The sequence below is a fragment of the Crocodylus porosus genome, unplaced genomic scaffold (assembly GCF_001723895.1).
Source record: "Crocodylus porosus isolate Cpor-Errol unplaced genomic scaffold, CroPor_comp1, whole genome shotgun sequence".
NCBI classification, from domain to species: Eukaryota; Metazoa; Chordata; order Crocodylia; family Crocodylidae; genus Crocodylus; species Crocodylus porosus.
This window is the reverse complement of record NW_017728909.1, coordinates 42592220-42615528: the sequence shown is the minus strand read 5'-3', so window position 1 is coordinate 42615528 and position 23309 is coordinate 42592220. Positions and strand designations below refer to the sequence as shown.

At 39.4% G+C, this 23309-nt stretch overlaps 1 protein-coding gene across 1 annotated transcript in view; it reads right to left on the bottom strand.

Annotated features, from left to right (window-relative positions):
• Window positions 1–20139, bottom strand: part of LOC109307961 (peptidyl-prolyl cis-trans isomerase CWC27 homolog) — a 28799-nt gene extending 8660 nt beyond the window's left edge. The window contains exons 1-2 of the mRNA XM_019532139.1: window positions 20014–20139; window positions 16836–16939 (exon numbers count right to left, since the gene is read on the bottom strand). Coding sequence (XP_019387684.1) covers window positions 16836–16939; window positions 20014–20139 — 230 coding nt within the window. The remainder of the gene's footprint in view (window positions 1–16835; window positions 16940–20013) is intronic.
• Between the last annotated feature and the right edge of the window lie 3170 nt (window positions 20140–23309).

Genomic DNA, 23309 nt, shown 5'->3' with positions numbered 1-23309 from the left:
CTCTTTCCTGCTTATGCAGGGGGTCGGACTCGATGATCTATTGAGGTCCCTTCCGACCCTAGCATCTATGAATCTATGAATCTATGAAAGAAGCTGGGGCCTTTAAACAGCCAGCACAAGCTAGTAGAGCAGCTTGGTATGGAACACTATATAATGTAAATCTCAGGAGTTGTCTCAAACAATGTACCCACATAGATAACATTTACATGGTATTTACTATAAAAAAAATAAAGACTGCTATAACATACCAGATGAATGATCTATCTAGTTTAGCATCCTGTCTCTGGCAATAGCCTATACAGTACTGAATACTTTAGAAGACAACAAATCACCTTCCCAAAAATATACAAAATATTGTATCATTTTGTGTAAGGGCTGGGGAGGAGGGAGGGGGGAGTCCTTCAAATAAAAGTCGCATACAAGTTAAAGTATACTCTATTCTGATTTTCACAACTTAATGGTCAACATTTGTTTAGACATCCTTCCCCTTACCTTTGTTCATAAAACCCTGTGACTATACACACTAGAGTTTTATGTAGGCAAAAAAGGAGCCCAATACCTGAAAAGCTTAAGTTAGGCTACAATAGATTGAAAAAGATCATTTCTTCATCTTTTGCTTGCTTAGCAATAAACAAATCTTAAGGCTTCCAGGCTATAAATGCAATGCTAGACATCCCAAGAGGAAAGAATAAATAATCTCTGAATACGTTAAGTGAAGTAGCCGCCAAATCCAAGCCTAAATGCCCGGCTTGAATAAATTTAGACATGGAGGAATAAAAGCTACATTTCTCTGGCATACAAAAGTACTAGAAGCATTAGTAATAGATGCCATAACTTCAACAGAAGAACTATTTTGATCATATGTAGTCTCCTAAATATTCAGCTGTCAGACAACAATTGCCCAAGAAAGGTCTTGATCACACTCTGGCAGTACGTATGGGAAATAGAAAAGAAAATAATTTAATGCATATTATTATTATTGTTTTTATCAGTTTAATGGTGATTCACAGACTCAAATAAATATTTTATTTTGTGCCAAACAGAAAAGAAATCCCCTTCTATCCAATGTGTTTCTAATACAAATCTCTGGCACTGATTTATTCTTTAAAGGGGTCTATAGCAATCAAGGAAGTATTTTGGCAAATCCTTTTTAAAGGTAACTTGGTAAATCAATGACTTCAGCAAGAGAGACCTAAAATAAGCCGAGATTTTCCAAACCAGCCATGGGATGTTGGCCTAAATCTGGAGAGGAGGGGAACAAACATGGCTTTAATCCATTATTGTGCCTTGATGGCATAAATTAGAAAAATATATTTTATTTTAATTCACAATGCCAGATTAGGCATGTGAAAAACTCTGCCTTTTGGTTTTCAAGAGCTAACTGTTCTTGTCACTGGGTGTGTCTACACGAGACGTTTACTACAGTCAACTAATTAGCTCCACAGTAAAGTCTCAGTGTCTACTGCTACCCTATTAGGCAGCAGTAAACTAATGAACGCTGCCATAGAATAGTACTTGTAAACACAAGTACAATCCTGCAGCAGCATTATTTAGTGCAGATGTGTAGAAGCTGATGGTGCTTTAGTGTGGTGGCTGCTTGCTGGCTAGTTCTGCACTGAAGCACCATCGTGCCACAGCCAGCCCCTCTGCAGGAAGTTGGGCCAGGTTGGAGCAACTCTGGGCTGACAGGCTGATTTCCCGGTTCCCTTGCCAATCAGGGCTGCTCAGACTCACCTCAATGTGCTGCAGTCCTGGGTGCATGTGTAAATGTGGTGTTCTGGAGCATTAAACTCTGGCACAAACTGCACCGAAGTTTATTCAGGAGCGCTAATTTAATGTGTAGATGCACCCACAGAGGCACGGCTATACATCTTAGAAGGGACATAGTTTTCATAATCGCACAACAAAAGGTATAATGACACTGATGGAGAGATTGGGTATTAGAAAAAGTATATATGGAAGTGTGGTTGCTATACAATAAGTATTTTTAAAAACTCTTCTGTCAAGAATTTTATTCTGCATGACACCTAGTGATAGATGCTGTTTAAACAGAGTCATTTTAATATGTACTCGCAAACACTGTATGCAGGAAGTCGATGCTTAAAAGAATACATGACTAATTCTGTTTGTAATATAGATGAAGTACTGTAGGTGAAAATACACCATAATAGATTTCAGCTTGTCTCTGATTCTGGAATGGCCATGGCATCTTACAACATTGTGCTGGATAATTAAGCAGAAAATCTAGATTTTATGGGCCAAATTCTGCTTGCTTCTTCCTGCAACAAAACTGCTCACTAGCATCAGCGTATACAGAATGCCATATTGTTTGCATTATTCTTAGAAATACGTTTTTCTGAGAAACAAAAGTAGACACTTGTCTGAAGATAGAAGGAGAATGCTTTCACTCAATACACTGGCAGATTTTTTTAAAAATAACAGTCCCGTGTAAAAGTGATGCAGTCTAATTGCTCTGTCAGAGGGAGTTTGACTTTAGTACCTTGCTTTGTCAGAAACATTTAAGAGTTCACTCGGATTTTTGCCACAGTAACAACTGTGTACAGAATAGAGGAACTAACTTATGTAAACAGAATTTCACTTTAAAATGTTAGCACTGACTGCAGTAAGACTTCCCTGGAGAAGAAATGAGTTAATCAAACAGATATAGCCTTTATTTTTGGCCAGCTTCAGTGCATCAGACATCACTGAGCCAATCAAAAGCTAGCATCCTACCACTCCAGTCAGCAAAACAAATGGGTCATTAGATGGCAAAGAGGGAACCATTCAATAGAAACCTTTAAATCAATCTCTCAAAATATTTTGGTTCTATAGTCATTACTGCCAGTAAATTCCAATTTGACTTCTCTGTTTTGTAATTCTATCTTATCTTGAAAGAGAGGATAGCTAAGATAGTAGCAATCCTAACATCAACATCAGTTACTATACAATAATGACTATAAAACACAACCTGCTAACTGTGAATTGTTTTCTAGGAAAAGATACTTTATTGATCGGATCTTTCATCTCTCTGCTTCAGCATATTTACTTCGTAATTTTGATTTAACACACAAATGAAGACTATCCCTAACATTAGGCATATCACAGCTTTTAAAAAATAATAATAATATAAATACAGAGTAAACCACTCAGCAGCATGCCAAAACCCAAACCCAACTAACTGAATCAACTCGAAAATGTCAGTAAATTGAAAGAATACATCACTCCACCCCAAAAGTCCTGTTACTGTCACACCCTTCTCCTTCCCAAAAGGCCAAGCAAATAGGTGAAAAGCTTATTATATTTGTGTTACTTTGAACTAAGGTAGGGAACAAGTTTCAGAGCTTCACCAGAAACACCTGGCTGACTTGCTAGACCAGAAGAGATCAACATACTAAGTTTCCTGCCCTGCTGAACAACCCTGTGCTACAGAGACCATTTGTCCTAGGATCTGATCCTCCTACTTAAATATACCTGGGCATTCTGTTTTCCTGGGAGATACATTGCCACAGGTGTAGTGTGTTGGTGAATATTCCACTTGCTTCTTCCTGGCATATGGTTCATATAACGGTGCCTTGGCCACTTAGGTAGCACAGCCACTGATTGTTGGAACCTAAGCAACGAGCATGTGCTGAAAGCCTGTACAATACCTGGTGCTACTCCAACTTGCTGAGGCACCTCATGGTATCTGACACCATCAGATAGTCATGGGACATCTAGATTACGCATATCACTAGTCATCAAGAAAGAGAGAGCTAGTTGAGACTAACTGCCAGAAGTGAAAGTAGGGGGACAAACTGATAAAGGCCCCCCCCATAATATTATAGACTTCTTGCAAAGACTGCTATTACTATTAAATATTCTCCACCCCAGCCACCATACACCATATGCTAAAGTCATTGTGTAAGAATCCTTACAATCTTATAACTCTGCACTGATGCAGTTACCACGTGCAGGGTCTTGCCTCTCATCATGGAAATTTCACAGTTATTTTACCTTGGGCTAATGAAGGCTGCATGTTTAATTTCATTGCTTAGACTGTATTAACATACTCTGTACCTATCTAGCTACCATACCCAGGTTCCTATATTGTCTTCCAACTTTACCGACTCATGAAACAATTCTAATTTTAACATTTTTTCTGTGGGACAAATGCTGGGTCCTTCGCCTGGGTAGGAGGAACCCTCCCCTCACCATATCTATACAATGGATGGTAGTCCACTGGCTGGCATTCCATATGAAAGGGGTCTAGGGGTGACAATTGACCAGAAGATGACTATGAGCCACCAGTGTCATGAAGTTGCCAACAGAGCAAATAGAACTCTGGCATGTATCAGCAGATGTGTTGCCAATAGATTCAGAGAGGTGTTCTTCCCCCCCTATTTGACACTGGTGAGACCACAGCTGGAGTACTGCATCCAGTTCTGGGCACCACACTTCAGGAAGGATATGGACAAACTTGAAAGGGTGCAGAGAAGGGCCACCAGCATGACCAAGGGCCCTATGAGGAGAAACTTCAGGATCTGGGACTGTTCAGCCTGAGCAAAAGAAGGCTGAGAGGTGACTTGATAGCCACCTACAAATATGTTAAGGGAGAACACCAGGACTTAGGTGAACAACTTTTCAGAAAAGCCTCCCCTCCCAAGAAGATGTTGACCAATGGACACAAGCTAGTCAAGGAAAAGTTCCAGCTGGAACTAAGGAAAAACTTGTTTTTTGTACAGGTAGCTAGAATCTGGAAGACTTCCAGCAGAGGTGGTGCAGTTGCCATCTTTGGTGGTCCTTAAGAGGAGGCTGGACAAATCCCTTGTTAAGCTCATTTGAGCCCAAATAACTCCAGCTCATGGCAGAAGACTGAACTTGATGATCTTATATGTCCCTTCTGGTCCTTCTTTCTATGATTCTGTGATTAACCCTTCCTTGTCTGCTCCCCTAGGACTGACAGTGCAGACAGCCACAAGTAAATATAGGGGGATGGGGGACAGTGAGTGGGGACTGGCGTGCTGAGGAGGAGGACAGTGGGCCTGATCCCAGCCAGCAGGGCAGGGGTTGGGTTGAGGTGTTTACACTAAGGTATAGCCTAGAGTAGCTACAAGTTAGTGTAACATGAGCTGGGTAACACTGATCAGAGATAATCTTGCCCTGGAGTGGTGTAACCAGGAGCCACACAACAAGTACTTAAAACTAGTTTCAGGTGTTAAAGTGTAGACAACCTATGTGTTAAGAGCTCCAGGAGCCACCCAAAATTCCTGGGTAACAAGGCCCTCAGCTTGACTGTTTTGAAGTCTAAAAAGGATGTGGACATGGATACATTTGGAGCCTTTTCCAAAGGGGAACATTTCAAGAGATAAGCAGCTAATTCCTTCTAATTGTTATATGTGAACAAGCTGAGAATGATTTAAATGTAGTAAAACCCAGGCAGGCTTAAAGTTGAAGTGATTTTGCTACATTTGAATCAATCTCAGCTTGCTCACACATAACAGTTAGTACCTACCAGCTGCTCCTTTTGAGCCGTTCCTCTTTGGAAAAGGCTCCAAAAGTACTTGTGTCCCTGTATGTGCAGTTTTACCTCTCATTTTGATCACAGATTGAAGGTACTGGATTAATTCAGGTGCCCTCATTAAAATATTTTAGAGACATCTGTGATAACTAAAAAACCAGATGGTTCAAATGTCATATTTTTGTAGTCAGAGTGGGAGTCTATCCACAACTACGAACTGAAGTACTGTTAGGGCAACAAGCAATCAGATCCCAGTTTGTTTTCTTCTGGGACATCTTCTTTTCCAGCCACATCTGTAACAGTTTTATTCCTTAGTCTTAGTCTGGCAAAGGGCGTTATTAAGATTAGAATGACTGGAAAATAGAAATTTTGTTCTTCAGGAAATTCTAATGTGTCAAAATTTGTTTTCATTCCAAAATTGAACAGTCAAAATTTCAAAATTTCTTATGGAATGAAAACATTTAAGTTTTGCTTAGATAATGTCTAAACACTGTAGTAACATCTGATATTAAAGTTATATACCTAAATTTTATAAATTAAATTAAACAAAATGATAAGATCATTATGACACCTTTTCTACTTTACTGAAATGAAACTTTTTTTCCCCATTATGAGTGGAATTTCATTATACTGAAATTAAACTGAATTTTTTTTCACATTTTTTGTAAAAAATGTTACTGAAATTGTCATGTACCACAAAATGTTTCTGTTTCACAAACACTGCATTCCCAATGGAAAACTGTTCTGTAAAAAAATATCAGCCAGATCTTATTAAAACAAAGAATGGCAACAAACTAATCAATTAGATGAGTACTTTAACTTGGTTTTAAAAAAATGTTTCTGAGTCAAATGGACTGAGCTGTAGATACTCTGAAATCTGAACTGGGCTGGTAGGTTTTGATGACAACAGCAGCCATTATTGTACCAAGGATAATTATCTGGTGAAATAATCAATTCTGATTAATCAAAGTTTATTTTCATTTTTACAAGCAGAATGGATTGGCATGTGATATGCAGAGCTGATTGGTGCTTGTGTCACAACTTTGTTTTCGTAGCAATAAGGAAAGCCAGGGACACTTTGCCTTCTCAGATGAACTGTCATCATGATAAGCTATGTTAAATAACTATGGAGAAAGCTAGACTAATAGAAATTTCATCCTGAAAAAGAATTTACTACCATTAGGATCCACAGAGAATTAGACTCAGAATCGTTGATGGAGAGAACAGAAAAAAAAAAAAGAAAGAAATGAACTGGATATGAGAAAAGGATGTGATAACTGCACTACAAGGTGCTTCTGTGCTGTTGAACATTTTCTCTGTGATGCTGATTAACCCTCCAGGAAGAGTAAATCTCTTGGGACTAATGGTTCCAGTCTCTGGGAGAGGGCCATTCATAGTGTGAAGACTGACGGTGTGACGGTGCTATATTTTCTTTATCTTTGCATGTCCTCTTTGCACTGAAAAAGAGCACTTTTGAATGGGGTCTGGAATCACTACAAGTCTGTCTAGGTCTAGGTGACCCCAAGAATCTCCCCCCACTTCCAAGAATGTAGAGAAGGGCTGGGATCATTTAACCTCATACTAGATCTCAAAGGTGTTACCACAAGGATGGAATGGAGACAGCACATTTTTCTGGGCCCAAATTGTACATTTGAGGTGAAGGGAACAATGATACAGGTAGTGAGCCTCATCCAAGCACTTCATTAAATGAGATGCATGGATTCAATATAGAACTCGACTGCCTCAGTGGAAATCAGCATCTCAGGTTGGTTCATAGATAGAAATCTAGTCTTTAAATACTGAGACTTCCGCTTTGAAGAATTGGACCAAAGTCTTAAACTGGCCATGAGAAGCATCAGTCACTTGTCATCACTCCCTTACTTCTTCTGGAGAGAACCCAAAAGGTGCTAGACCATCTAATCTTACTGCACCCTCTATGGTCTCTGTAAAAGAAAACAATGAAGTCTCACTCCCTCTAAAACATGGCAAAGTCAGCAGTCACAATCAGTGGTATTGAAGGCAGATGATAAATTTAATATCAGCATGGACAACGGATCCTAATTCATCAATCAATAGCAACACAGATGTGGGTCCAGACAAACAAGGGTCAAATAGATCCGTCTGAGGCATCTAGATACTGTGAGAGTAATACTGCCAAAACCTAAATATACAACATGCCTTAGAATATATGTAGTCTTATGAGTTACCCTTCCTGTCACTACATACAGCATATTTATATGGCTACGTATCAGTTGCACTGCTGGTTTTGATCATTTGAGACATCTTTGATTTTGTGGAGGGGAGTAGATTCTACTACCTCAGACAGATACATGTAATCACTGCCATGCAATTGTCAACCAGTCTGAGACCTTAACAGTGTCCCATCAAAGATTCTAAAATTGTAAGTTAAACTTTATATCATATATTTCTCTTCAGATCTCTTAACAACACTTCCTCAAATGCCTTGTTAGACAGTAAAATCTGGTAATAATTATCAAACACCATGCACACTGTTTACAATAGAGTCATATTTCTTTTTCTGCATAAAGAAGTAGAATGCCGCTGAAAAGTACCCAAATGTCTGCTGTGCTCCATGCCAATACAGCAGTTCAGCCAAAAATGCAAAGAGAAAAGTTTGCCAAATAAAAGAAAACATAACAAATTGGTAATGGTTTCTATCTTGACAGAAAATGAAAATTATACCTCGATGTGTGGCCATTCATGTGGACACATAAAAATGTCTTAGAGGCAATCATTTTACCTCAGATAACACACCCTGACAGTAGAGCACAGCATACTGGCTGGTTTTCACTTCCCATAAAAGTAGCAACCGTGACCTACAAAAAGGTCTGGAGGAATCACATAATTTGTGCATATCACACGTGCATATGCCCTGCACTCAAAATATTTACTATAAATCATTTTAAGTACTATTGCTGCCTTTTGAGGGGTGGATTGGATATAAGAGCGAAGGAATTTTTAATGCTAACTTGCCACAATTGGATCAAATCACCCATCCAGTTGAGACAACTGAAAGAAAATGGGGGAGAGGGCATAAACCTCTATCCCAAAAATGTTTAATTTTAGTCTCTAAACCACTCTTGTAGTCATTAACCGGCTGTTTTTTTTCTTTGCTTGCTTGTTTGTGTTTATTTTGTTTGTACAACACTTAGATTCCAAGTTATATTTAGCTTATAAATTCTTTCAGTGGGAATATGGCTTATTTGTCCATGAATTACCATCCATAACTACTGCATTTTATAACTAATAGTATACTAATAGTATAGTTACACATTTTATGTGGTTATGCAGTATTATAATCCCATTCCCCCCATGGGTGATCCTGCTGAACTGCAAGTGCCAGTGGCGTGCAACTGCCAGTTGCGGGGGACCTCCCCCCACCCCAGCTTGTGGGATTGGCCGCTGACTGTCTGCTGGGGGGGGCAAGTGCCTCCCCTTACTTAGGAGGCACCCGTCGCCCATGACTTTATGTAAAAGAGTCATAGAATTGCTCAGAGCTCCAGTATGAAACTGGAGATAGGCCTGGTGAATGTCTTCGGGTTAGGGTCAGAAGAGAAAACAACAAGGGTGATGTTTTGGTGGGTGTCTGCCACAGACCACCAGAGCAGAAAGATGTAGTGGATGACGCTTTCTTCAAACAGTTAGAGAAAGTTTCCTAATCACAGGCCCATGGGGTATTCAATCACCCTGACGTCTGCTGGGAGAGCAATACATCAGTGTGCAGGCAATCCACGACGTGTTGCGGACAATTTCCTGGTGCAAGTGCTGGAGTGGCCAAGCAGGGGCTGTGCTCTTTTTGACTTGCTGCTCACGAACAGGGAAGAATTGGTACAGAATGAAGTAGTAGATGGCAACTTGGGCAGGAACGATGACGAGAAGATTGAGTTCAGGATCCTGAGGAAAGGAAGGATGGAGAGCAGCAGAGTAAGGACTCTGAACTTCAGAAAAGCAGACTTCAACTCGCTCAGGGAACTTGTGGGTAGGATCCCCTGGGAAGCCAGTCTGCAGGGGAGAGGAGTCCAGGACAGTTGACTGTAGTTTAAAGAAGCCTTACTGGGAGTGCAGGAACCAAGCACCCCTATGTGCAGGAAGACTAGCAAATATGGCAGAAGACCAGCTTGGATTAGCAAGGAACTCTTCGGTAAACTAAATCACAAAACGGAAGCTTATAAGTAGAAACCTGGACAAGCAAATAGGGAGGAGAATGAGAGTATTGCTCAGGCATGCAGGGATGAAGTCAGGAAGGCCGAAGTGCAATTGGTGTTGCAGCTGGCAAGGGATGTGAAGGGTAACAAGAAGGGTTTCTACAAGAGGAAAATCAGGGAAAGTGTGGGTCTCTTACTGAATGGGGAAGGCAACCTAGTGACAGAGGATGCAGAAAAGTACTCAATGCCTTTTTCACCTCAGTCTTCACAGGCAAGGTCAGCTCCCAGACTACTAGACCTGACAGTGCAGTTTGGGGAGGAGGTGAGCAGCCAAGAGTGGCAAAAGAACAGGTTAGGTACTAATTAGAAAAGCATATACAAGTCCATGGATCGGGCAGGATGCACCTGACGGTGTGAAGAAGTTGGCTGATGTGACTGCACAGCCACTTGCCATGGAGATTAGGAGAGATCCCAGATGACTGGGCAAGGGAAAATATAGTGCCCATATTTAAGGACGTGAAAAAGGATGATCCAAGGAACTATGGACCAATCAGCCTCACCTCAGTCCCCAGAAAAATCATGGAGCAGCTCCTCAAGGAATCCATTTCAAAGTACTTGGAGAAGAAGTTAATTAGGAACATACAGCATTGATTAACCAAGGGCAAGTCATGCCTGACCAACCTGACTGCTTTCGATGATGAGATGACTGTGGATGTGCGAAGACCAGTGGATGTGGTATACTTTGATTTTAGCAAGATTTTTGATACAGTCTCCCACAACATTTTTGCCAGCAAGCTTAGGAAGTACAGGCTGGTTGAATGGGCTGTAAGGTGGATAGATAACTGGCTGGAGCATCAGGCTCAGAAGGTAGTAACCAATGGCTCAATGTCTACCTGAGAGCTGGTATTAAGGTACTAGGGATGGTTTTGTTCAGTATCTTCATCAAGGACCTGGAAGATGGCACAGAGTGCACCCTCAGCAAGCTGTGGGGGGTGGTAGATATGTTGGAAGGTAGGGCTTGGATTCAGAAGGACATAGAGAAATTGGAGGATTGGACCAAAAGAAATCTCATGAGGTTCGATAAGGACAAGTGCAAAGTCCTGCACTTAGGATGGAACAATCTCATGCAGTGATACAGGCTGGGGGTTGACTGGCTGGGCAGCAGCTCTGCAGAAAAGGACCTGGGATTACAGTGGACAATAAACTGAATATAAGCCAGCAGTGTGTCCTTGTTGCCAAGAAAGCTAACGGCGTACTGGGCTGCATTGGTAGGAGTGTTGCCAGCAGATCAAGGAAAATGATTATTCCCCTCTATTCAGCACTGGTAAGGGCACATCTGGAGTATTGTGTTCAGTTTTGGTCCCCGACTACAGAAAGGATGTAGACAAATTGGAAAGAGTCCAGCAGAGGGCAACAAAGATGGTTTAGGGGCTGGGGCACATGACTTATGAAGAGAGGCTGAGGGAACTAGGCTTATTTAGTCCATAGAAGAGAATAGTAAGAGGGGATTTAACAGCAGCCTTCAGCTACCTGAAGTGTGGTTTGAAAGAGGATGCAGCTAGACTCTTTTCAGTGGTAGCAGATGACATATTAAGAATAGCAACCAGAGCAATATCAACGTATCAGTGAGTTTATCTGTGAATAATGTGAGATCCTTATAATGAACCCAATTTAGAGACCCTGTATTTTCATCCAAAAAATTCCAAATAAATCAATCTCTTATCTGTTAAAATAACAAATGAATGCAATTAAACATGAACACTACAAAGCTGTATTTTTCTCTTCAATTATGGTGATAAAACTACCCCAGCTTTCTTTTCCTCATTTTTAATATTTTAAGACGCTATTAATAACAGTGAAGCTTTACATGGCTGTGACAAGGTTGTGAGCTACCCTTTTATCCACTACAGTGTATTTTTCATAGGTGAAAAATGAAAAAGATTTTTGTTATTTCTAGAGTGCTAAAAGAAACAAGTGGCAATTTTGAAATTGTTGATGCAAAAGCAAAAATGTAACTTATATTCACATTTCTATCCATTTTTGTTTTGAAAGAATTAAAAGGCTTTTCACAATATACCTTGATATTATGATTTTTTTGCACTGGTGAAAATGATGGTTTTGCTAAAATGGAAGCAGGTCTAAACAGAAATATAAAACATATGGGTCAATCTATGTACATTAATCTTGTTATTTGAACTACTGTAACATTACTACAGTATACTGAATGTTGCAAAATGGGCAGTCTTTCTGGTAGGTAGAAGTTTTCAAGCCCTAGCTTTTCTCCACAAGGATTCTGTTTTCCCCCGCCTTAATATGAGGCATCAATTCCAACAACTGTATAACATGAGGGAAAGGGGAGAGAAGGGAATGGTGTGAAGGTGATGATCCAATATCTCAGCAGCCTTACTTTTCTGACTCACTAGTGTCATCTTTGCTTTATATTTTAGACAAAATATTAACACTGGTCTCTGTTACAATGGAAAATGGCTGCCTGATGATCACTAATGCAGCTACCTTGAAAGTATCAGAGAAAAAAACCTGCTTTTTCAAGGAATTTTCCTTAGCTATTTGGGACAGTTCAACTAATTTGCATCAGTAGGTACCATTTTTGTTAAATGTTATGCCACAGTTGAGGGGATTGACAGGCAATTATACCATTTTAAAAGGAAGTAAGGGCTTATGTTTGATTTAAGTTTCATCTCTCCACTATATCCTGTAATAAGTGGAAGCTAAACTCCAAAGATTTATTACCTGTTTTATTCAGAGATAAATCATTGTAATTTAGCTTATGTACTGTGGGTTTGGAGTAGATAGACAAAAGTTACAATGGAACAGCTAATGTGCTGATCAGCTAATCCATGCAATAAATCCAATTGGCTCCTCTCTCTAGGAAAGGTGGTTCTTGGATGAATGTTATGGGGATTTGGGCCAGGCCCTCTCAAGTTAATGCACACTGGAGTGCTTTAGTTAAAATTCAGATTTCCAAATATTTACTTTCTTTTAAGCAGGATCTCCACACAGATTTTTAAACATCCTTCTTTTTATCTGTTTTTATGTTTTGTTTTTTTCATTACTATAACAACAGTTCTTTTTGTGGCACTACATTCCAGGTCTAGCTCCCAGTATTCATGCAGGAACACTTAAGATTTAGAACTATTTAGCAAGGCACATTGCACAAAACTTTAAAATGTCTGTCTATCTTTAACATTTCAGCTAGTTTCATGATTTTAGCTAAGCTTCTTTATCATTTCTAGGGGTGGTGCTATTTACCAAGTACTGGTTTAAGGTTTCTAGGCCTGATTTGAAACCTGTAGATAAGATGCGACTTTCTGTTGATGGGGTCAGGAGTAAAATCAGTAAGTCATAGAACCGTAGAGAAGTAGGGCTGGAAGGCACAGCCAGAGGCCATCTACTCCCACCCCTGCCTGAGGCAGGATCATCCCTATCCAAACCAACCTGTAGAAACTATAATCTAAATTTTACACAAGACTACTGTCAACCCTGACACAACGAAGACCTAACACCCTAACCTACCACAGATAAAGCAGGGGAACCACAGCAGCTAAATTACTACTTCTGTGAAATGTTGTCAATATATATTCAAGAAATCCTGGGTAGAGGGCTGCACCTCTCCACTACCGAGGAAGGAAAAAAGCCCCACAGTACATACCAATCTGACCATGAGGTAATATGGGGTCTTAGGTCATTTAGATCTTGGGTCACTTAGGTCATTGTAACACCTATTTCCTGTATGATGATTTCCACTCAAGGCAGGATTTTTGATGAATTTATGCTCATCCATCAATCTTTTTTACATTTATTACCCTCCACATACAACTGAGTACTATGGCTATACAAATAATCATTTTTTTCATTTAGTGGTCAACTGAAAATATTTTTAAACATTGTTTTTGGTCACTTAGAAATAAGTATTTTTTTTAAACATTCAGCAACAACCAGCTATTTGTTTTGGGTCAAATGAAACATTTTGTTCAACCACAATGAATGCTTTTATTAAAATGCCCATAAACCAAACCAAATCAAACCAAACGGCTGGATTAAAAAAACAGTATGGAAATTGAGATGCCAGTGTTCCTATTTATATTCTACAGCCCCAAATATACAGGACACCTGGATTCAAATCTTGTCTAGCTGACTCAGAGCTCTCCCATTTCTTAGGAAACTGTTTCAACCCCTTAGCGATCAGGCACTATAGTGTCGGTTTCTCTCAATCTCTTACTGAAACTGTTCCACTTCGCATAAAAACTGATCAATGGCCAGGTGGTTTTGCTACAGAATGTTCTTATGTTTTATACAAAGTGAAAAAGCTTCAACAGCAGAAACCAAGAAACACATGTTGCAGACTCTCCTACAGCCAGGTGGTTCAGGGCACTATTCTGAGTAATGAGAGAACTTGCCCCAAATTCCTGAGCTGAATCATGCAGATAAGTGATTTGAATCTGGTCTCCCAATCCATAGGGAACTGTCCTAAACACCTGATTACAGGAAACATTACCCTGCCCACATCTTCCCTGGTGCCTAACTCTCTTTGTTGATCTAAATCCAAAATCAAAATAATTTGTTTTACACATGAACTATTTCAACATTTGCCTTCATTTATTTACACCTGAATTTGAAAACAGTTTCTAGTCAGGAACTTTATTTTTCATTCAGCCAGCCCTACTAAGGGAATTTTAATTAAATACACCTTTAAGATAGCATTGAGACTATTACTTTTGAACATGAATCATATGTTACTATGGCATAGCAACCTGAAATAATATAAAAAGCAGGAGATAATAGCTGAGGATGCTTAAAACAATGAGGCAAACATTATTATTGATATGTTAATCTCAAGAGATACACATCCCAACATTACCTACACCTTTTTCTCATTGTTTTCCAGTAAATATTTACACTGCTTTTTATTCCCCTCTGACACCTGTAACAGTCTTACAAGGCTGTGAGTTTATATGGACTGACTTATTTTAATAACAAACTAACAGATTACTACACAGACACTCAAAAAGTAGACAAATCAACTAAAGATATGAAGATAACACAGAATTAACATTTAATAAGCACCATGTAGATCTCCCATTCAGAAGTAAAGTGGCCTAGCCTGCTGTAATTTACCCAGCTGAGCCTATGGAAAAAATGCACAATTCTATCTGAGCAGTTTAAATAGCATACAGTAAATAAATATAAGGATACACAAAGAACATTAAGAAAGAAAAATATCAGTCACCGCTCACTGAGTGCCGTCCATTGTATGAATGGAATGCAGTGGGATTCCTGTGGAAAAAATATTATGGGAACATGCAATGGCAACCTTATTTCTACCATTTCCTAAATTCTAGTGTTTGGCTTTTCAGCTTCAACTTTTAACATAGTTTTCTGTGAAAATATGTAATAGTAATCAAATATTTACATTTTCACAAGACCACCTAACACTTTTCAAGTTTACTGATGCTCCTTTCTTTTTCTAAGGTCTTGTTATACTTTTTAGGACACACCTCAATCCTTCCAAAAATCCCTGGCTCCCCTGATCAACGATGCTACATCAGTCTCTTCAGAGCAGTATCACATGGCCTTCTCTGATCCTTTCTGTTCTCCAAAGCAACAAAAGGAAGCAAAACATTGTTAATAACCTTTAGCTGCACCCTGCTGCATTACCTGCAAAATTGGCAGTTCTTTGGTTTCTGAATTTTCTACTTCAGAATGAATAACATCATATTAGTACTAGAATTTCAGGACGCAGTTAAATTTGTATGGGGTTAAGTACAAAATATCAAAGAATATCAGCTGAAGGGCTACTGACTCCTGCAACATAGGACATGGACCAGTGCACACTCTGGCTACTTACAGATGTTAAAAAAAAAAAAAAGCATTGCTTTGTTTTAAACTTGGTGTACTCTTGCACGGAGCCCAGTATATACTCATTCAATGTCTGTATAGGTCAGGCGCTTTAGTAGGGATTTTTTGGTACTTTATTTAATAGCTAATTGAATCAGTTTTAGATAAAAGTACCAAAAAGCCCCACTGAAGGCCCTGATATATACAGGCACTGCTGAGCTGGGTCAAACTAATGTGCTGCTTTTGCTGGTAAAGTGAGGGTTTTTTTTGGTTTTTTTAAACATTTGTAAGCAGCCTCTGAGTGGTTTCAAAAGGAAAGGAGCTGCTGCTGCTTGGGAGCTCATCACAGTTGTTAAATTCTAACAGCTGTGTGCACACTAGTTTGGAGTGATACAACTGAAGCAAAACTGCTGAAGCTTTAACCTTGGATGAAGTTTGTGCATATGTAACAGTTAGAATATAACAGATCAGTGCTGCATGGTCCTGAGGGACAATCCTTTTGGAACTGCTCCAGATGTACACTTGTCAATACCCATAAACAGGGAACGATTGGCTGAGGGAGGGGGGTAGAGGGAGCAGCAATGGTATATTTGTACCCTTTGATTCCTGGTCCACTCAAAGTTTAAAGCCAACTGCCTGGCAGTGGCAGCAACATTTCCAATCACACTGTGCTAAAGGAGTCCCTTGACTTCACCACTCATTAAAATCTACCGATCCTTTTAAACTTTTCATTCCACAGGTGTTAATGACCCTGTCTTCCTCTAAATGGTCATGATGTTCCACCAATCAAGCTATCCTTTGTTCTGCAATTCTGCTGTCTGTTAGCTGCTCCTGGTAATGAAGGCTTGCAGATTGTTTTTAACTGAATTCAATGGAGTTATATTTGTTTTTGCTTCCATCTTAAACTGAACAATGCAATCCCAGATCCCTATTGTATTAGTAAAGTTTCCAGTTTATTTTTAACCGGAGAAAAATATGTATTTTATATGTGATGATGCACTTTACTATTTGCACCCCCCTTTTCACCATTCTAGATCCATCCACACCCACATGTACTTGCATTCAGATAGGGGATGACTGGTGATGAAAACATGCTATCTTGTCTCCTCCAGAAAAAAAGGGCAAATGGAGGGTAGCAGTCAGACCTTTTCTTGCCAAGAACCTGCCAGTTTAAGTACATGAAATGCTGGCCTATGGAAAAAAACTGAAAAAACTCTTATATACAAGATAAACAAAAACTTGGACTAGATCTAATTTTCCTGATCAAGTTTGTCCATTACTAATACAGAGCAGTAAAACACACACACAAAACTTACCATCCTTCATCATCCTCCACCTCAGGTTCTGAAACCTCACATTCAGGAGTTTCTGCTATTGCCTGGTTTAACTTTGATTTGAATTGGTCCAGTAATGCCAGTGTCTGAAATGAAACATTTTTTTTCACTGAAGTTTTGTAACATTAATAAGTACACTTTAGTTTGTACTGTTTGACGAATGGTAAAATGAGACTGATATGAAATTCTTCATAAATATTTGTGAGAAAGTCCTCCTATAAAAATCCTCTCTCATTCAGCATTTCTCATGTCATCTTTTTTAAATGACCATATGACACATATGACATAAGTGAAGGATGGTAAGTGAATAGCAACAAAATTAAAGCACTGATTTTTATTGGGGTCATTCAAGGCTATTTCCTAGAATTTTAAGAACCCACAGATTAATAATGCTCACTGAAGAAGACTCATGATAATTTACATAAAAGTGGATGCAATATAGACAAACTATATAGCTGTTAGTCTATTAACATAAGCTATAACTATTTTACAGTGTAACACTGTACAGTTGGAATGAACCTTGGTGGATGTTCTACTGTCATATTTACTTAAGGGAGCAGAGACTTCCAGCTATACTAAAAAGTGAAATATTTGATCATTAATATAGTTCATTGAAAAAAATTACTATTTAAAATAAATAATATTCTTGTAATACAGAAATGAATGAAACAGAATTAAAAACACATACTTTAGTATCTTGGCTTTGTAGATGATTACATTTTCAAAAAAACTATAAATACAGACTTTTTCCTTGATGGCAACAGGCAGGTTATATAGACTAACTGTGCAGATTTACTGTATCAGAATCATATTGGTTTAGAGCTGATATTTTATCCATGAAAACCCTTCTGTATGTCTTTTTTAGGGGTTTTAAAAAAAGTTTTTAACTTTGAAACGTGAAACCAAGTTTTAAAGTGAAAAATGGTGAAAACAGAAATAGGAAATACCACAAAAGTACAATGTAGTCAAGTTTCCTTCTGGAAGCAACCTTAAACTTTGGGTGTTTCCTAGCTTTTGAATGCATTAGGAATAGGATTTTTTTTTTTTGCATTTGATTTCCGTATTTCCTGTTTAAGAAACTGGAGGAGAAGAGGAAAACTTCAGAATTTTGGAGTTTGCATAGGAGAGAAGCTGCACAATCCTGCCCAGCATACTACCTTTAAAGATGGGGAGCCTTTATCTGGGCCAAAAGAAGAGAAAAATCTTGGTCTCATTAAAAGTTTCTCCCCCTTTTTCTTCCTTGTGGTATTGAGGAAGTATGTGTGTGGGCAGGGGCAGAGATGATGGCATTTCCTAAAGGTGGTGGTGAATGGAATTGGTGCTTCTAATATCTGGGATAACAAAGAGACAGTGGTATAACAAACCAAGTTGGTGCCCAGGGCAAACTGCAGAAGAGCAGGGGGAGGGTGCACACAGGTTTTGCATGGGAGTGGTGGCACAGGTTACAAGAACGGGGGTGCACAGGAAGGTGCCTGAGTTCTGAAAGCAGCAGCAGTGTTACTCAGGGGGAACCTCAAAACAGTCCCGGCTGAAGTAGTGCCACATGTGCTCTGCCCACCCTGGCTCTGATGGTCTTAAACCAACAGCAGTTGAAAACTGTTTGTATGTTCCCAGCAGTGCAGTGCTGCTGGGGCAGGGAAGTGATTCTAGCTCTAACTTAGCATCCAGGGCGAGTGCCCCTCTTGCCCACCCCTAGTTATGCTACTGCAAAGAGACCATACTTCCTTCGTCATCTTTTCAACTCTTATATAGAGAGAGGGCAATGTGGCTTCTGCAATAGTACTAGGACTAGGTAGAAATGCATGTAGAGGGATCAAGGGAGCTTTTTATCACATGAACTGGATTATGAAGGAAGGGCTAGATGCTGGATGGTTCCCAGATGCACTACATAAGGCTGTGACCCATAAAAACACATTCCTGGTGTTCTATCTTGTCTTCCTGTGGTGCCTAGGACAATGCTGATGCAGTGCTTTAGAGTCCCTTGATCCATTCTGCTGATGGAATTTTAATTCTTTTATTCAGAGTTAATGGGTTTTTGGATGTTTCCAAACTTTCCATAAACTCCTTAGTTCAGAGCTAATTTAGTTTGCTCCACTTATGAAGTCTATCATCCCTTGCTTTGAAGTTATTAAGCCTCAAGTTTCCAATCTCTTTCAGTTTCAGCAGCTGAACACATATATCCTTGTAACCAAATATCTGTGCACTTGTAAACCTGTGCATGCATGTGTACTGTATCCATCTTAGATTAATGGTATTTTCCACTTCACAGGCAGTCGCACAAATTTAAATGTTCCAGACTTGCTATTTGCTGTTCTTTTAAACTTAAAGCATGCATTTGCTTATTAGGCTCTATTCATGTATTTGGTTTGACTAAGCCATATTAAACTTTTTAACTAAGTCAATTGTAAGTAATTTTTTTAGTAGGAAAAATAACTTTTTGTTCATTTCAAAAATACAATATGGAAGAAAGAATGTTAATCTTCTGAAAGCAGCAGAAATTTTTTTTTCTGCTGCATGGCTAAAATGTTATGGGAGGCTGTGGATTATGTGAAAGCAGGGGAACAGAATGGAAAGTTACTGCAAAGTTAGCAACGCTGGCTGTGATTGTATAGACCCGGACCCAACTGTTCCTCTTTATTTCTACAGGAGGGCTAACCTCTCTCTGTAGCCTAGCTCCATTTGATGTTTCTTTCTCCATTCCTTCAGGCTTTCTAGGTAGGTACTTTGATTAGATTCAGGTTCCATATTATACTGCTCAGCCTCCTGGATGGCTGCTCTTCCAACATCGTTTCTTCCCAGATTCTCCAACCCCAAACTGCTCCTATCTCCCCAGAATTGCAGAAAAACAGGATGTACAATAAAACTATCTAAGTTAGAACAAATATGTGTAATTTCTTTCTTCATGCTACAAAACTGCCCATGAACGAAGTTTTTGGAGGCCACTGCCAGCAGAGTCAAGAACACCTCTATGCAGATAACTCTTTTTTTCTGAAGATTCTGGCATCTTGAGGGACACAAATATTTTCTCAACACTTTGGTAAGGAAATTAGTGATTAGAAACTTTTCAGACTTTCCCTATGTCCATGCCAGAAAAAGCCACATAAAGAAACAGAGAAACCATGTTCTCCACCCCTACAGTTTTACTACTTTAACCAGTTACCTGATCTTCACGAGAAGCCCCTTTCTTTGGCTGCCGTTTCCGCATGTCTTCATACTTTTTCTTCTCCTGAAGATATTCTGCAACAATGGAGTTTGACATACCTTCTTCCTCTGAATAAGGAAACATATTTTTTGTTAAACCTCGTCATTTAAGGAAAATTTTGCAATTTAATATTAGCTTACAGGCTGTTCGTGTCTTCTAATTTACCAAATAAAACACCTCTGAAAAGCTTTTGGATGTAAAGCTTTTTTACCTAGCAACAGACACATAGTCAGTTTTACTCATTTCTTCAGACACCATTGCTGGTAGGATTTATAATTCACCTCTTATAAATGACTTTTAATTAGTTGCTTTATTTTAAATAGTTATGCTTTTATTACTTGTCATGACAACTTGCAAAATCCATCTGAAGGGTATCCTACAGCATAAGAAGGGAAAGCATTGTAAAAGGTTTTTTTTCACAATAAAATATCATTGCTGTTGTCTCCTTTGCACTTATGTGTGTGCTTGCAAAGTGAATCTTCAATGTTTGGAGACTTTTTATTCCATGAAGGCATGGACATTAGGGTCTGGGACCATTTGTGGATGGAGATGCTGACCTGGGTCAGGATGGGTCAGCAGAGTCTAGGGACAAACCAGGTCAAGGAGCTGGGAAGTCAATCAGAGAGTGGAGTCTGAAAGTATGTCAGAGAGACAGAAGACAGCATGGTTGCAAAAGACCCAAGTCAGGAAGCCAGGAGATCAAGTTGGGAGCAGAATCAAGGAGTAAGCTGGAGTGAGCAGCAGAGTGGTTATGGGTCAGGTAGAGCCTGGTCACCCAGACACTTTCTATTCCTGTTCAGGGGTTTATATGTGTGAAATGGAGGGACAGCTAACTTCAGCTGGCCCTTCTGGTAACAGGGAAAGAGTAAAAGGTCTCAACCAGTCTGGGGGATCAGCTGTAGGTTTGCAGGCTGAGAAAAATGCCACACTGTCCAGGCCAAGACTATGTCCTGACGGGAAGTGAGAATAATGGCTGCTATGTCAATGCAGTGTTATGTGCAAACATCTCCCAGATGCTGTTCTTTTAAGAATAACTCTATTTTCAACACACAGCTTAAATGTGCCTCTGAACAATCTGGGTATACTTTTCATACCTTAGTTTTCAAATGGTGTACTACAGAGATTTCTTGTTGTCAGAGTACAACTAAATCTATCTGCAGAATACAGGGCAAATAAAACCAGCATAAAGTTTCTGCATACTGTATCTTAAGCTACTGGAAATTAATGGACCACAGAAAAATGCTGTTTTTTTGCAACATTATACCTTAAAACAGCATCCTCGGTGAATTGTACATTCAAAATATTTGGGAATAGATTCCTGTATGCATAGATCAGAATTCAATGCAGTTAGCACTAAGCTAATATTAACAATTTGTTTCAACAATGAAATTCATTTTAAAGTAAGTATTAAAAGCAGGGCATTAGCTAGTATGTCTTAATTCAACGTATCTAGGCATTTATCTTGTATCTAATTACTATAGTATCTGAGCGTCCCAGTGGAATAATATTTCCACTCCTATGATGTAGTATCACAAATGCCACTTTTCATCAAAATGACCATCACCCGACAAAAAACTAATTGTGGCTTCATTCTAGTGAAGGCTTTAGGCACATGTCTGAGTTTACATACAATTCCAGAATGTCTATATTTACTATATGTGCTAACCGGAACTTTATGTTTGTATAGTAGCTCTGCCACTAGACTGCACCCAAGGACTACACCTTGAGATTTTGGCAGAACGTAAAAATCCAACTATCTCAAAATCGTATTTAACTAATTGGACACAGCTATATGTGAAGCAGTAGAGAAAATCTCTTCTTTGTTTCTACTTTTATTCAATGAAAAAGAAAAAAAGTCAAATTGCTAAAACACCCATTCTCTAAAGTAACACTTTTGAAGTACAGCAAGCTATACCATATTTACTTGCATCCAAGATGAGATGCTCCCCTCCACAAACTGCATTGTGTGGCTGGGCTGGGGCAGGAGCTACCCTGTGCTCCGTGCCCCAGGCTGAAACAGGGCCAGAACAGCAACACGTGGTAAGCAGTGAGGAGAGGTAGAGGGTGCACGCAGCAGGGGGCCCAGGCATGGGGGAGGGGCAGGTAGCAGCACAGACAAGTGTGGCAGGGAAGGGGAAGGTTACAGATCACTTGTCTCCCCCCGCCATCTGCCCTCTACTGCTGCTACTGTCCCCAATATAGCATTAGAGGGGGATGAATTTAAGATGAATAAATTAGATGCCATAGCTGGGAGGGGGGGTGTTTAAAAAACAACAACTGTGTGTGTGTGTGTGTGTGTGTGTGTGTGTGTGTAAAAATCAATTTCCTATGTATAGAATCTAATGGAGAGTGGGGGGGGGAGTAATTATGGTGTCTTATTCAAGTTCTGTTTCTAACAGTTCTCAATTTTCCAAGTATAATGCTCACATATTTAATGATGTAAAAGCAGTCTTACTTTTCAAAGCCTGTGCCCCCCAAGCACAAATGATGCCTTTCCAATAACAGACTACCTTACTACTAATCTCATCAAGTCACCTGACCTTAGCACAGCTGGTATCTGGGTCTGTGGATCCATCTCATCGACACAGACCACTTGATCAAATCACTGGACCAAACAACAAGAACTGTAACACTTGGGGTCCATTCACTTGCTCCTCTACCAACGTAAAATATACCATCACCTGCTTACAGTGCTCTTTTCTTGTTTACATTGGTCAGACAAGGCAATCTCTACATAAAATAATGAATGGCCACCAATTTGACATCAGTTTCAGTAACACATAAATACCTGTGACAAAACACTAACCTCCCTGGACATTCCATCACTGACTTCAAGAGTAGCTATCCTTAAAAAAAAGGAAATTTTAAAAAGCAACTTAACCACACGATGGCAGAAAAATAAATCATCCACATGCTGGATTGTGCTAGCCTTGGTCCCAACAAGAACTATGTATGTTTATCCCATTACATAGCTGTGGACTAGCTGTGAACTCGTGTCCCACAAAGTATCAAGTGCTTAAATATGTGTCTCTCAAGGTATTAAGTGCCTTGTTCATCTCAGTTGATCCAAATAACCAACTTCTTACTTAGTTTAGTAGTATCCCCCCACTCCGCCCTGATCCCTTTCTTTTCTATATAAAACCCTTTCTTTCTGCCATTGCTTCATAGCACCTGACAATATAGGCTGTTCCCTACAAAAGCTCATGGCTCTGAATCAGTTAGTGTCTAAGGCAGTGATCCTTAACCATGGTGCC